This window comes from Macroventuria anomochaeta (genome assembly GCF_010093625.1).
Source record: "Macroventuria anomochaeta strain CBS 525.71 unplaced genomic scaffold BU25scaffold_21, whole genome shotgun sequence".
NCBI classification, from domain to species: domain Eukaryota; kingdom Fungi; phylum Ascomycota; class Dothideomycetes; order Pleosporales; family Didymellaceae; genus Macroventuria; species Macroventuria anomochaeta.
In genome coordinates this window covers 137,937-151,639 of record NW_022985382.1, presented here as the reverse complement: position 1 = coordinate 151,639, position 13,703 = coordinate 137,937, and the positions used below count along the sequence as shown (strand labels likewise).

At 53.9% G+C, this 13,703-nt stretch overlaps 5 protein-coding genes across 5 annotated transcripts; 3 read left to right on the top strand and 2 right to left on the bottom strand.

Moving 5' to 3' along the window:
- Positions 1 to 80: 80 nt before the first annotated feature.
- On the bottom strand, positions 81 to 1,451 carry BU25DRAFT_492114 (uncharacterized protein; the record flags this gene model as incomplete). Its single annotated transcript, XM_033711614.1, has 4 exons — positions 81 to 568; positions 621 to 632; positions 692 to 1,009; positions 1,058 to 1,451. The coding sequence occupies 4 exons, from the start codon at positions 1,449 to 1,451 to the stop codon at positions 255 to 257; spliced, it is 1,038 nt and encodes a 345-aa protein (XP_033560531.1). The 3' UTR covers positions 81 to 254.
- Positions 1,452 to 1,568: 117 nt separating this feature from the next.
- Positions 1,569 to 2,246, bottom strand: BU25DRAFT_459478 (uncharacterized protein; the record flags this gene model as incomplete). The annotated part of the gene is made up of 2 exons (XM_033710282.1): positions 1,569 to 1,946; positions 2,151 to 2,246. 2 exons carry the CDS (start codon positions 2,244 to 2,246, stop codon positions 1,569 to 1,571), a joined length of 474 nt encoding a protein of 157 aa, XP_033560530.1.
- Positions 2,001 to 3,401, top strand: BU25DRAFT_411744 (alpha/beta-hydrolase). The gene has a single exon (XM_033706631.1). It carries the CDS (start codon positions 2,313 to 2,315, stop codon positions 3,321 to 3,323), a length of 1,011 nt encoding a protein of 336 aa, XP_033560529.1. The 5' UTR covers positions 2,001 to 2,312; the 3' UTR covers positions 3,324 to 3,401.
- A 7,484-nt stretch (positions 3,402 to 10,885) lies between these two features.
- Positions 10,886 to 12,280, top strand: BU25DRAFT_343933 (WD40 repeat-like protein; the record flags this gene model as incomplete). Its single annotated transcript, XM_033702977.1, has 3 exons — positions 10,886 to 11,064; positions 11,116 to 12,054; positions 12,106 to 12,280. The coding sequence occupies 3 exons, from the start codon at positions 10,886 to 10,888 to the stop codon at positions 12,278 to 12,280; spliced, it is 1,293 nt and encodes a 430-aa protein (XP_033560528.1).
- Positions 12,281 to 12,894: 614 nt separating this feature from the next.
- On the top strand, positions 12,895 to 13,701 carry BU25DRAFT_344055 (CoaE-domain-containing protein; the record flags this gene model as incomplete). Its single annotated transcript, XM_033702983.1, has 1 exon — positions 12,895 to 13,701. One exon carries the CDS (start codon positions 12,895 to 12,897, stop codon positions 13,699 to 13,701), a length of 807 nt encoding a protein of 268 aa, XP_033560527.1.
- Between the last annotated feature and the right edge of the window lie 2 nt (positions 13,702 to 13,703).

Here is a 13,703-nt window from a genome sequence, read left to right as displayed (position 1 = left end):
ACTCGGGTAAACCAAGATCTTGTCATTTGCGAGAAAACATCACAAGGTAGATAAGAATGGCATCGTAATATTAAACCATTGCTACTTGTTACATGGGTATAGAGGAAATTGAACTCTAACCGAACACCTCGATCATAAACCGGTAGTCAATCTTCCTGCCTTCATTCTGGGCTTTGGCGTTCATCTACGAGCACTGATCTGTAATTTGCTGGCCAATGACTGGAGGTCCACAGAAGAAGACCCCAACGTTGATCTCATCCTTCTTCTTTGAGTTCTGAGATCTGTTTTCGCTTTTGTGTGACGTAGGTTCGGGTGCGGATACCGAGATGTGAGCGATCAAGTTCGTTGGCACGAGATACTTCGTTCAGAAGATTGGAGAACCAGAGCAAGTTGTTCTTATCGCGTACCATCCAATGGAAGTCAACGCGTGGGTGGCCCTGGTAAGGTGACGGTCCCTTGCCACTTTCGTAACCGGACCCTGCAGAGTTCTCGCCTGACACCACACGCTCGAGTTCATGATATCGAAGATCAGTCAGAACACCGGAGAAGGGTGTGACACCAATACCGGCTGTATGTTGTGTTAGCATGTATACTCTTCCATGTTCCGCGTCATCGCTTACCCAAGGACCATGCTGTAGTCGTAGTCGTAGAAACATTGCGCAGGTGAGCCAAATGGGCCATCAAGGCCGACCTTGATCGACTGCTTCTTGCCAGTTTTTCTTGGCAATGTCTCGCAGTTCGTTTGTCCAATCACCATCCGCTTTGATGTGCACTTGCATCCGGTTGTTGACGCAGGTTGAGACAGTGAAAGGGTGCCATTGCCAACGAGGCAACTGGGGCACCTGAACCAAAACATATTGGCCAGCCTTGTAGTCCCAAGGCCTCTTGTGGGGAACATTAACAGTAATCATTGTTGTCTCCTCGTCCAATAATTCGAGTTCAGCTTCGATGGGGCGGAAACCAAGAACGACTCGCCAAGTGCGCTCGAAAACGGCGAACAGTGTAGGAACTGCGAGTCAGTAACCGAACATGGGCCACTGAAAAAGACCGGCTGTACCGTGCGCAATCATGAGGCCAACGATGAGGAACATGAGGAGATGACCCATCTGGAAGACTTCGTAACTCCACTTCCGTACCCGCGGCACACTCAAAGCTGTCAACAGGCAACAGCAGCTGATAGCTGTAAGACTTGTCCATCCGGCCAAGGACCTCACATAGTCAATGTAGGAACGCGGAACCGCATCAGCACCAAGCACGACGGCAACACTGTCCTGTCGATGCGCCATGCTGCCGAAGACGAAAGATCTAGCAAGGTGGCCGAGGGCATGCAATTTTGCAAAGAATAGAGCAACAATGGACATCTTGATGTGGAACGACTGCGAAAAATCCCAGTTGATGACACGGGAGATGAAGTAGAAGCGTCGAAGGAAGGTCGACAGCCAGCGCGACATGGTCAGTATGAGGAAGAAGAAGGTCGAGTAAAGCACGCCTACAAACGTCTTCGACACCACCACACCCCAACCGAAAGCTGGAGTGTACTCATCGTATGCGAGGTATTTGACGAGCTGTCACACGCCGAACGCGACCATGAAGGTTGCGACAAGAGTCAATAATGCAATCTCTGGTCCCTTGATAGCCCAATAGGCGCGTGCTCGTCCCCAAATTGACTTCTGCTTCCAGTAGCCGTCTTCCTGTTTTGCTTCCTTCCGATCTTGCTCCAGTGGAGGTATCTCCCATTTCTTCACGCTCTCCGCAAACTTAGACTCGTCGATGTGATCATCGCGAGTTACGATCACGCTTCGAAGAAACTCTTGTCGCGCTTCTGTTCGTGATTCATGGTGAAGGTGGTGTGGTTGTGCTTTCAGTGCGACCTCCTTATGTACTTCGTCGAGTTTGCGTTCTAGTTCCCAGTAGTCAATCTTGCCATTGTTGTCGTGCTTGGCATTCTGTGACGTCAACGCGAGTTGATAACAATCTCATCTACACTTTTCTCGCATCATCAACAACAACAAAAGCTGTCTGCAACACATCTCGCCCTGGGGATACACACATTCCATAACGCGATCTAGCTTCTCGAGAAGGGTCCTCGAGGCACAGATCGCATGCGGACTACCACGATCCGAGGGCGCGTCTTTGACGTCATCACTAACAATGACACGCTCTATCGATGCGTCGATGGCGTTGAATTCGCTAGGAGAGATTAGATCTGCCTGAATCTGCGATTCTGTTGCCCTGCATATCGTCATTTTCCTGTCTTCGTGTGTTTCTATCACTTTTCCATTGATCAAAATATTCAGCAGGCGTAGAGCAACATGCCTGAAATGCATCACTACGCTGCCCACGATGGCCCATCTATCAAAGTCACGGAACGCGATGATCGCACGATGCTCATGAGCGTGCTGATGCACCTTGTACGACTCTTTCGCAAGCAACTCAACGCCAGCGAGCCAAATCATGAGGACGGATCGATTAGACTAAACCCTCCCAAAACACGGCTCAAGCCATGTATAGCCTCGCACCGCACTGTATGCGACATCCACATCTATGACATCATACCACCGAAGCAACCGACGAAGACGCCCTCGAAACGCATCTACTATATCGCAGGAGGAAGTTGGCAGTTGGCACCGTCAGGGCAGCATTGGTGGGTGTGCGCTAAGCTCGCCCAAGTGCTGCCAGACACAATCATCTCGATAATTTCAGTACCGCTGGCGCCCAACAACACAGCATCAAGTTCTTTCCCTTGGTGCTTGAGGCTCTACCGCGAGTTGATGAGAACGGCGGAACATGCAGGCGAAAGAGTCACCTTCATGGGAGACTCATCCGGCGCCAATATCGTCCTCTGTCTGGTCATGGAAGCTTTGCGGCAGGAGGCGGAGAATCCTGAGATGGAGCAAACACCTCGACCTATTTCTCTGATGGTCATCAGTCCATCGACCGATATGACGCGCAACAACCCTGACATCCAAAACTTACGCAAGTTCGATCCCCTTCTCTCGCCCGAGATTATCAAAGCGACGGCGAAAGCATGGCATGCCGATGATGTGGACCCTACAGACCGCATTGTGTCCCCTATCAATGCCGACTTCTCACTGCTTGCCAAGAGTGGCATCAGAGTGCACGGCGTCACCGCTGGATACGATGTGCTCAGCCCTGACGGCATCGTTTTCCGTAACAGACTATCTGAATACGGCATTCAGGGAGAATGGCTACATTGGGAGAAACAGATGCATTGCTTCGTATTGACTGCGCCATACCGTTTGAGTGAGGGCAAGCAAGGGCTCGATTGGGTGTTCGATGTGATTAAGAGAGATGGAATCTGAAAGACAGATATAACTTGAGATACCCAGCTTCAACGTTGATAGAGCCGTAAGCGCTAACTTTAATGCCATTATTCTCACCATATGGAGCTATCGTGCTCGTCAGATAAGCTCAATTTGGAACCTCATTTCAGGACGTGCTCAATACTGTGCATGGTCCACCTCTGTAAATCTAGCTGGCGGTTTCACGAGCATCCACGTCCAGTGAACGAAAAGGCGGACAGTTCGGCTCAGTTGGAGAACAAGACATTCCTACCAGAGGATACGCAACGAACAGCATCCAGGCACCGACATTTCACAGTCCCACCTTTCCCATTCCTTTAACTACATCAACGATAACAACGAAACAGGTAGAGGATATGTCCCGCACGTCTACTATTCCACCTGAGGACAGCCCGTACCACTGGAAGAAGCTGCACTAGACGGCGGCTTCCCCGCGACTAGATATTCCACGTCGTCCCAACTCCTTCTTCGATCACCTCAACCGCGATGTTCGTAACAAGATCTATGCCTACCTCGACTTCTTTCCCATGGAGAAGATGGAAAAGCTATACCGCAAGCCAGGGGGCGTCAATGGCCGTGCTTTCGCTGCTACTTGCCGTCGTGCCAAGCAAGAGGCGGATGAAGAAGCAGAACATCAGTTGCGACATTTTCTGAAGGATTTGGATGATTGTTACACGCAAGAGACAGGGAATAAGTTCCGCCTTCCCACCCGCCTCGCTGTTAGGGACACTCAGGCATGCAGAATCTAGCGCTGATCTTTGCTGGCAACCCGCCCGCTCGCAGAACCCAATGTTCGCACTTGCCAGAAGCGATCAACAAGCTCTTGTGCCTATAATTGCCCAACCTGTTACTTCAACTTCATCGTTAATGACGGGCAGTCTGGTAACGTCGAAATCGTGGCCCTGAAGACTTTCCTTAAGGAAGGACGCTCTTACTATGCTACTCTACAGCAGCCTTCATTTTTCAGAATACCGAGCAAAAGCATCATACGACCATGTGCGACGCCTCACCGTATTGTGGGACTTCCAATTGTCTCAGGAAGGCACTGTCATTTCCGGTAAGCGAGTGGAACTCAGTGACTCTGAAAAGCGCTCTCATCAACATCGTGGTCCGTTCATTCAACACTGGTCAGCTGCTGGCTTTGAACGCAACAAGGAGAATACCGCAGGACAGATGATCTTGGTGGTAAGAAAGGACTGCTTCCTCTCGTCGACTTATTATCTTCTGTGCCAATACCTGGCGGCAAAAGAAACTCTATCCCGGATCATACCCTGATGGGTGCGAGTGGACCGATACATTCAGCACATTTGAGACGATGAAGTAGATGGGGGAGGTATTAAGCAAAGGCCACGATGATAATCACAACTATCAGTTTGTTTCAAATAATACCCATGCAATTTGGGTGTTTCTATTCGCTCTCATGCGCCCGTTGAGATACCCACGGGTCTCTTCAGAGAAACAAGCCTTTCGTAAACAATGACAGGGCATCAGTATTTACCATATAAATGGGCAGATATGGGTGAGGCTTAGGGAAAAAAAAGGAGTTGTAGGCTTCTAGAGCCAAGGTTGTAGAGCTGAGTCGTGCAAGTTCAATGTGGTGCTTCCATTTTATTACGGCGTTGTGGTCGTTAAGTTACTGCTATTGAGAGTCGGGTTGTTGGTGATGGATGGCCCAGTTTGATAAAGCTGTGATGGGCTAGGCCCTGGAGAGCTTGGTAGCATTTTGACATGGATGAGATTCATCTATTCCATTCTTTTTTAGCGTATAAGCAAGACACAGTAAAAACTTGTCGGTGTTTCTCCATAGCTCCTCGTCAGTTCAATCACTGTTCTCAGGTATTTCGGGAAGGCGGAGTAGGATCTCTTTCCAGTCTTTGCAGAAGCGGCTATACAGCACCTCATCATCGAGAACCTATTCCGGGTCCACTACATGCAGACTCCCTGCCTCGTCGATGATCTCTTCGAACGAGGAGGTGAGCGAGGGGAGATAGTACGTGCGTATCCAAATCATCCTCTCATTTTCACCGCTCGCGGCCTACTAGCAGATATTCCGTTCCTGTACTGTCTGGTGCGGGAGGAAAATGCGGTTGATTTGGTCTTGTGTTGCTAAGTGGGCAGCGCCAGGGTAGGAGTTTTCTGATGGGCTGGGGGAGATTTGGGACCGGTATGGCTGATCGAAGATCAGGGTGAAGAGCATGATGGTGATGGTGACGGTGATGGTGATGGTGATGGTGATGGTGAACGTACGTCGTGGTTGATGTGGCTCAATGGTAGCCATCGTTGGGCGAGCGCATTCCATTGCGACTGGTCTTGTTGTTGGGCTTATCGTAGTCCCAAGATTCCTAATACAGCTTGTGAGTATGTTGTACATGAAAAGAGGGGACGGTCTGACCAGAAGAAATCGATCGAAAGGCACGTTGCCATACTCGGCTCCAGGGTTGAGTGCAGCGGCGGTGTTGTGTTGCTGGTGTGTTGGACATCCATCGTGACGGCTGGACAGAGTCAAGAAGAGAGGAAATCAACAAGGGGAACGGATTGTTCATCGTGCGGCGTGGCTGGGTGCCTGGAACGCCGAGTACATCATTACACCCGAGAAGGGAAGGAGGCAGGTAGTCACGTTGAATGGTTCAGCACGTTAAGTCGAGATTCGATTCGTACTCTTCTTCATTTCTCTTTTCATCTCATCAAAATGTAGCCTTAATCACTTCTACTGAGCAGCAGGTGCCGGAGCGCCGCCCCTAGGACCACCTCTTCCTCTGAACCCTCCACGACCACGGCCGCGGCCCCTGCCACGGCCTGCATCCAGACCAGCAGGCGGCGGTACATTCGAGTAGTTCTGAGGACGGAAGTTGGGGTTGTTCTGAACTACACCATCGGTCGGATCGCTGTTGTCTACACTAGTGAACCCACCGCGACCAGCTTTGCTGAATCCACCCCGACCTCGCGGCACAAAGTCAGCGCCACCACGGCTACGACCGCCTCGAGGTGCACCGTTGCCGTTGGGTTGCTGTTGCTGGTCCTGGAATGCATGGTTGTTGGCTTGTCCGCCGCGTGGAGCAAACCCGCCTCGACCGCCGCGTGGTGGGCCGCCATGAAGGGGCATGGTTTGGGGATGCTGGGCGGTCCCGTTTGCAGCAGACGCACCTACACGAGGCGCCATACCGCCGCCGCGGCCGCCCCTAGTGCCGTTTGCACTATTGAATGCTCCACGGTAGGAGCCCTGCAGAGGTGGTGGAGTGTTTGCTGGGACTAGCTGGGGACCACCGGGAGCGCCCAGGCGAGGCATAGAGTAACCCGAGTTTTGAGCTGATCGCTTGGCAGCGGCAGCAGCGGCACCCGCAGTGGAGTAAGAGACAACCTGCTTGTCCGTCAAGTTCAGGACGGCAGTGGAGGGCACAGTCGATCCACGGAACGGAGAGCATCGGTCGCTGAGAGATGTGCCACTCATGAAGGTTGCATCAAAGACTACGTCCAACAAAACATTGCGCGCGGTCCTGGTCTTGCCGATGATGGTACCAGACGATCCGATAGGGACTCGTCCCGAGTCTTGAACGTAGATGACTCGATCACCGATCGCGAACTCTTGATGGCCAAGACGCTGCTCGGCATCAGAAGGCTTCAATATGGCGTTGCGCGGCACCTTGCCGATCTTCTTCATCTCCACGTCCTGCAGCAGCGCGAGATTGGCATCGGCAGCCTGCTCGATGATCTTGACGGTATCAGAGTCAAGCTGCTCCGCATCAAGCGGCACCTTCTCGAAGCTCTTGGTCTGTACCTCCTTGAGCCAAGCTCCAATCTGCTTGACCTTTTGCTTTGCTAGTTCAGGAGGATAGAAATCGGTATCCTCCCATCCGTCTCCTGTTGGGTTGTTGATGATTCCGGCGAAGAATTCAGGGAACTTGATCATATACGAAGCGAGCAATTCGACGGCCTTCTGGCTATACTCCCAGCCATTGGCTGATTTGCGCGAGTAGCCCAAGACCTTCAGCTTCTTAGCCTCGAACTTCAGGTTCAGTCCCAGGTTCAACTTAAGACCACTGGAGTTGACGTTGAATGAGGATGTCAGCTTCGATAGAGCGAGGGGCGGCATATTCAACTGCCGGGCGACGACATAGGATGGCAGGTATGGTGTCGTCTTCTCAGCTTGCATAACGATTTGGCGTCCGAAGTCCGGTTCCGGCTTCTTGAGCCTGGAGACCATGATCGTGGCCTTGTGGTCCGCGTGGCCAATGATCTGCAGAGGGCGACCGTAGGCGTAGTCGCCGAGGTAGAAAGCGCGAGAGCCCTCAGGAAACTCTTCCTCGATCGGTAAGGCGGCCTTTTCCATGAAGCGTTGATCAGGGCTGATGACCTCTTCGACAATGGTCTGAATGGCATACTCGGCTTGCAAACCAGGTACAGGACCGTACTCCTTGATAGTTGCACCTTCATCGGTCTTTTTGAGACCTCTGAGCATTTCTACGTGCACAAGAGACTCAACCTCCCCAGTAATGATACCTAGACGTTTGCTGTAGGTATCTTGGATTCGATTCGCCATCTTCTTCCAGTTGGAGATCTCCGTGGGTCCATGCTCGATCGCAAGGGGAGCTGAAACGCCATCCTCGGACAGCACGTAGTCAAAGAGCTCGTCGGAGACCTTGACTACCTTAGCCTCGTGCAAGAAAGGATATCCTACGTGGACTGCCTTTCCAAGCATCTTCTGTGCATATGTGACCGAAGTCCTCGGCTCGGTTTCTACAAGTGTGACAACCATGCTCTCGTTACGGCTGTCCTGAGAGAAGACGTTGACACCTGCAAACTCGAGCGCACCATGGAACGGCAGAACCTTGAGACTGGGGAAACCCGCCAAAGCCGACGCTCCCAGCTTGGCGCCGTCCATCAAGCCAATGTAGTACTCAAGTCCATCCATCGTGGGGAGATCGAAAATGTTCTCGATACACTTGCAGTTTGGCAGATCCGGGAAGATTCCAGGGAGGGAAGATGGGTAGACGAAATCCACATCCTTGGAGTAGGTGAACTTTAACGAAACGCCGTAAGAGTTGCGAGCCTTCTCATCCTCCGTAAGTAGATGCTCCTTCGTCGCCATCGCCTTGAGGAGCCTGTCCTCTTCGATGAACGGAATCTTGACAACAGCTTCCCAGTCTTGCTTCTTCCCATTCATGTCGAGATTGAAATCGCGTGGGTAGAAGTCGATGATGGGAGAGTCGGTATTCGTCATGAGGGGATGGTAGGCCTCCGGAACGATAGATTTACTGCGGTCGGGCAATACACCCATCAATTGCTGGTAGGGCTTGAAAGGCTGACCAAGCTTGAAATTGATATCGGCCTTCAGACCTCGCTTAACATCGGAGATCATAGGCGAGTAGTGGTAACCGTAAAACCACGGCCAGGATGCCACTCCGCGGTAGTAGTAGTAGAGAACCCATTGCAATCCCTGCACGTAGTTCTCAGTCAACTTGCGGAGCTCTTCCTCGTTGCTTCGATCCCAGTCAAACTTGCTCTTGTAGTAGTCGTTCTTCCACGCATCGAACTTCTCGTCATACTTCGCCTGCATGGCCGACTGGGCCTCTTCAGGGGAGATGTCGACAATCTTGGCTTGATCGTACTTCTGCACAACTCGCACGATCGCCTTCGTGGACTCAGCGTTCGCCTCGTCATCCTCGTCATCTTCGTCGCTCTCGACCAATTTCGGTGGTGCCGAGATCTGTAGGTGGCGGTTGCCGTCGTCGTCTGAAACTGTCTTCCACGGCAAGTGGAGCTTGTCCGCAAGCTCTTCAACGAACTTCCGGTCCTCGGCTCTCAAATCGACAGGAAGGTCAAGAGGAGGTTGCTCAACCTTCTGCAGATGATTGCCAACCCAGCTCTTCACCTTCGTGAACAGCTCCTTCTGCTGGATGGACATCACAACCGTGCCTCGTCGCGCCGTCTTCTCCATTATGTCCTCGCGCTCAAGGCGCTTACCCTTGAACCAGCCTGCGTCCGCATTCTCGGACTCGAAATGGCGGTTCTCGATGTTGGAAAGCTCGTCGAGCAGGAGCGCCAATCGCTCCATATTGATCACACCCTCTTCGTTGATGTAGCCCTTGGCCTTTGGTAGGACCGTCTTGTAAACGTTGAACATGAGAGCCAACGCGCCCTCGTTGATATGCAAATGCGGAAGATTAGGAAGGAAATCGTTACCAACAAAGAAAGCCATAAGGATGAAATCGTCAATGACACGCTCCATGTCGAAGGGGAAGCCGAGAGCGCCAGGCTCTTCTAGTTCTTGGAACTCCAGTTCCAGGTACTCTCGCACAATGCAGAGATGCATCAGGTAGAAGTTCTGATGCTCCAACTCCTTGGACTTGGTCTTGCTTTGACGACCAAACGTCACCTCCTCTCGTAAGAGACAGAAATGAGGGTCGTGACTCAGCAGACCCAACATGATAAGATCAGCGTCGAGACCGTACAGGCAGTGACGACGGTTGGGGTCGTACTCCGGCTGGGCTTTCGCCTGACGAATGTACTCCATGATCTTGTGTTCGCCTTCTCCGGGGACTTCGTGGCCAGACAGGACGACTTCCACACCCTGCCAGTCCAGATCCTCGGAGACCTTCTTGTTGATGAAGTACTTCAACTGCTGGGTGAGCTTCGCCATGAACTCGGTACCGGGGGTAATGCAGTTGCTGTCGAAAGGCGCCTCTTTGGGCATCTCGACACCCTCCTTGATAGCCTTCTCTCGAGCCTTTTCAGCATCGAGAGCGGTTCGGAAGCGGCGAGCGCGCTGCTGGTTCATCTTAGCGCGCGGGGCGACACCATCGATGGCCATGAAGAACAGCTGCTTGGGCTTGATCTTGCCAAACAAATGCTCGATGTAGTTGAAGATGGCGATGAACATTTTGTCTTCAGTCATGCGGGCCGTCGGGCCGTCGGAGTCATTGTGCGTGCAGTTGTGGATGATGCCGTTCATGTCAAGCTGCGTGTTGTGTCAGAGTCACGGCTACAAGGCCAAGTACTTGGGGGCGCGTACGTAGAGACAGTCAAACTCGGGGATGCGATTCTCCGCAATAAGCTGAGAGATGCCCGGGTATCGCTCGGACATCCATCTGAAGAACTTGGGAACACCCATGATTACCGCTGCTTTCTAGCGATGGTGCAGCAATACCTGGAGGCGAGTGGCGCGGGCGCTGAGTGTGCGTCGCGGAAGCGAGCGGTGGATTTGGTGGGCGGTGAAAGAAGAGAGCGCAAGCAGCACCGTGGGCGCAAAGGCAAACAATGGGGGAGGGGGGAGGGGGGAGGGGGGGGAGAGGGGGGATGGTTCTGGACGCTGGGGTCTTCAAAGAGCACGAGGGAGCATCGCAGGCGGCTTGATATGATGCTCCAGCGCCAAGACACGACACACCAGGTGGCGGAGCGGCAATCGATGACCCCTGTCCCGCAGCGCGCAGGCAGGGCGGTCAGACTAGCGCCAACACGACGACGCGATTGCACGCGTTTCTGGCGCCACAGCGTCTTCGAGCTCGCATTTCGGAACCATTGAACATCCCCGTCCTGTAGACGCATTACCCGCGATGGACGAGACAATGAGCGAAGAGCACGGCTCGCGGAGCAACGAGGACCAGCAGGAGGAGGCCGAGCACAAGATCATCAACGAGGAGTACAAGATCTGGAAAAAGAACTCGGTCTTCCTCTATGACATGCTCTACGGGCGCGCGCTCGAGTGGCCTACGCTCACTACGCAGTGGCTGCCGGACAAGAAGCCGTAGGTGACTTTGGCCAACACCACGAGAGAGGAAATGTTGACAAGCGGCAGCGTCGAGGGCACTAACATGAACCAGCACCGCGTCATCCTGGGCACCCACACATCGAGCCAGGCGCAGAACTACCTCCAGATCGCCCACTGCGAGATCCCGGACTTTCGCACCCCCGAGCTGTCCGAGCTCAACGAGGAGCGCGATGAGGTTGGCGGGCACGGCCATGCCAAACGGCCGTTCGACTTCAAGATCGTGCAAAAGATTAACCACCCCGGCGAGGTCAACAAGGCGCGCTACCAGCCTCAGAACCCAGACATCATCGCCACACTGTGCACAGACGGCAGGGCGCTGATCTTCGATCGGACAAAACACCCCCTGCAGCCGAAGGGCGATGCTGTCCAGTTCGAAGCAGAGTGCGTGGGCCACGAGAAAGAGGGCTTTGCGCTGAGCTGGAGCCCCTTCCACGAAGGCCACCTCGCCACCGGTGGAGAAGACACGACGGTCAAGACATGGGACATCAAGAGTGGTTTCTCCAAGTCCAACAAGACCATCAGCCCCACCGCCTCGTACACGATCCACAGCGCAACAGTCAACGACGTGCAATACCACCCTATCCACAACTTCCTCATCGGCTCCGCATCAGACGACCTCACCTGGCAGGTCATCGACACTCGCATGGAGTCACACAAGACTGCGCTTTGGAGGAAGGTCGCACACAGCGATGCTGTCAACAGCATTGCCTTCCACCCTGAGTTTGACTCGTTGTTGGCGACTGGTTCCGCAGACAAGACTATCGGCATCTGGGATCTCCGCAACTTTGAGAAGCCTCTGCACAGCCTGCAAGGCCATCGCAGCGATGTCATCGGCTTGCAGTGGCACCCACAGGACGCTGCTATCCTCGCAAGTTCCAGCTACGATCGCCGTATCTTGTTGTGGGATACAAGCAAGATTGGCGACGAGCAGATGGAGGAGGAGGCTGAGGATGGCCCGCCTGAATTGTAAGCTTCACCCTCTGGAAAACGCGCGAATCGCTGTACTGACACTGCCAGGCTCTACATGCACGGTGGCTTCACAAACAGAATCTGCGACTTCGACTGGAACAAGAACGATCCCTGGGTCATGATGGGCGCGGCAGAAGACAACCAGCTGCAGATTTTCCGTCCTGCCCGCAAGCTCGTCGAGCCAGTCCAGCAGACTGTCCGCCATGGAGAGGTTTCGGACTAGACTCGAGCTGGGTCAGACTTCCTGTGGCTGACGGACAATGGTAGACAGAAGAGAGCATCGCGAACTTGACCGAAGCGGTAGCGGCATCATCTCCAGAGGCATCGCAAGTTATCGAGCAACCAAGACGTCGTCCACGTATGTCCGCGAGAGGGCTAGCAGCTCCACCTTTGCATGCACCGCAGATTGTCAAGGGAGGAAGAGGTCGCCCCACGTAAAGCCCCGTGACCAGGAGATTAGGTGATTGCAGCATCGAACACATGAAGGCGTTTGGCGCACAAAACGGATATCCCAGAGCAGCGTCAGCTCTTCCCAAACGCATTTCAAATCCAATTACTTCATTGTATTCCATTGCATCGATGGATGTCGATATTTACGTGATGCTCGCAACCCTATCGTGGATCGTGCACGCGTCTAACCTCGGAGGCCTTCACGAGTCCGAGCTCAAGCTTGAGCTCCCCGCGTTCGTCACCTCTCGCGCGGCATTCGCGACCCCACCTCCACAAACAGCTCACAAACGCGGTTGCCACAACGGGCACCTCCTCGCCTCTCTGTTCCGGCGATTCGACACTCCGGACTACTCCATCGCCGAACACTCCATCGCCGAACCCGCCACGATGCTCCTCCTCGGCCTCACCGGCTCCATCGCAACCGGCAAGTCCACCGTCTCCTCCCTGCTACGACAAGCACCCTACTCGCTCCCCATCATCGACGCCGACCTCATTGCGCGCCAGGTCGTCGAGCCCGGGACCGCCGGCTACAATGCTATCGTCAAATACTTCCTGCCCAGCACGCCAGACCTTCTCCTCCCCGAGTCGCAAGCCACACCAAAAGGCCGCCCGCTCAACCGCCCCGCGCTGGGGCGTCGCGTCTTCGGCTCTGGCGAGCAGCGGGAGCGAGACAGGAAGGTGCTAAATGGCATCGTGCACCCCGCGGTCAGGAAGGAAATGTACAAGCAGATGATCTGGGCGTACTTGCGCGGGAACTGGGCCGTCGTGCTCGACGTTCCCCTGCTCTTTGAAAGCGGATGGGAGCGGTACTGCGGCAGCATCATCGTCGTCGGTGTCTCAGACCCCGCGATCCAGATCCAGCGCCTGCGCGCCCGGGACGCCCATCTCACGGAGGAAGATGCGCGGAATCGCGTCATGAGCCAGGGCGACATTAGGGAGAAGGCGGAGCGGTGCTTGAGACGCGGGGAAGGGAGGGGCGTCGTAGTGTGGAACGATGGGGATAGAGGGCATTTGGAGAGAGAAGTCAGGCGGGTTATGGATGATGTGAGAGGGAGGAGTCCGTGGTGGTGGGGCAAGTTGCTTTGGGTGCTTCCGCCGCTGGGGCTGGTGAGTGGGCTGTGGAGCTGGTGGAATATGAGGATGATGCAGTTGAGTTGGGAGGAGGCGAAGAAGAAGGAGAAGGCGAAGTTGTAGAC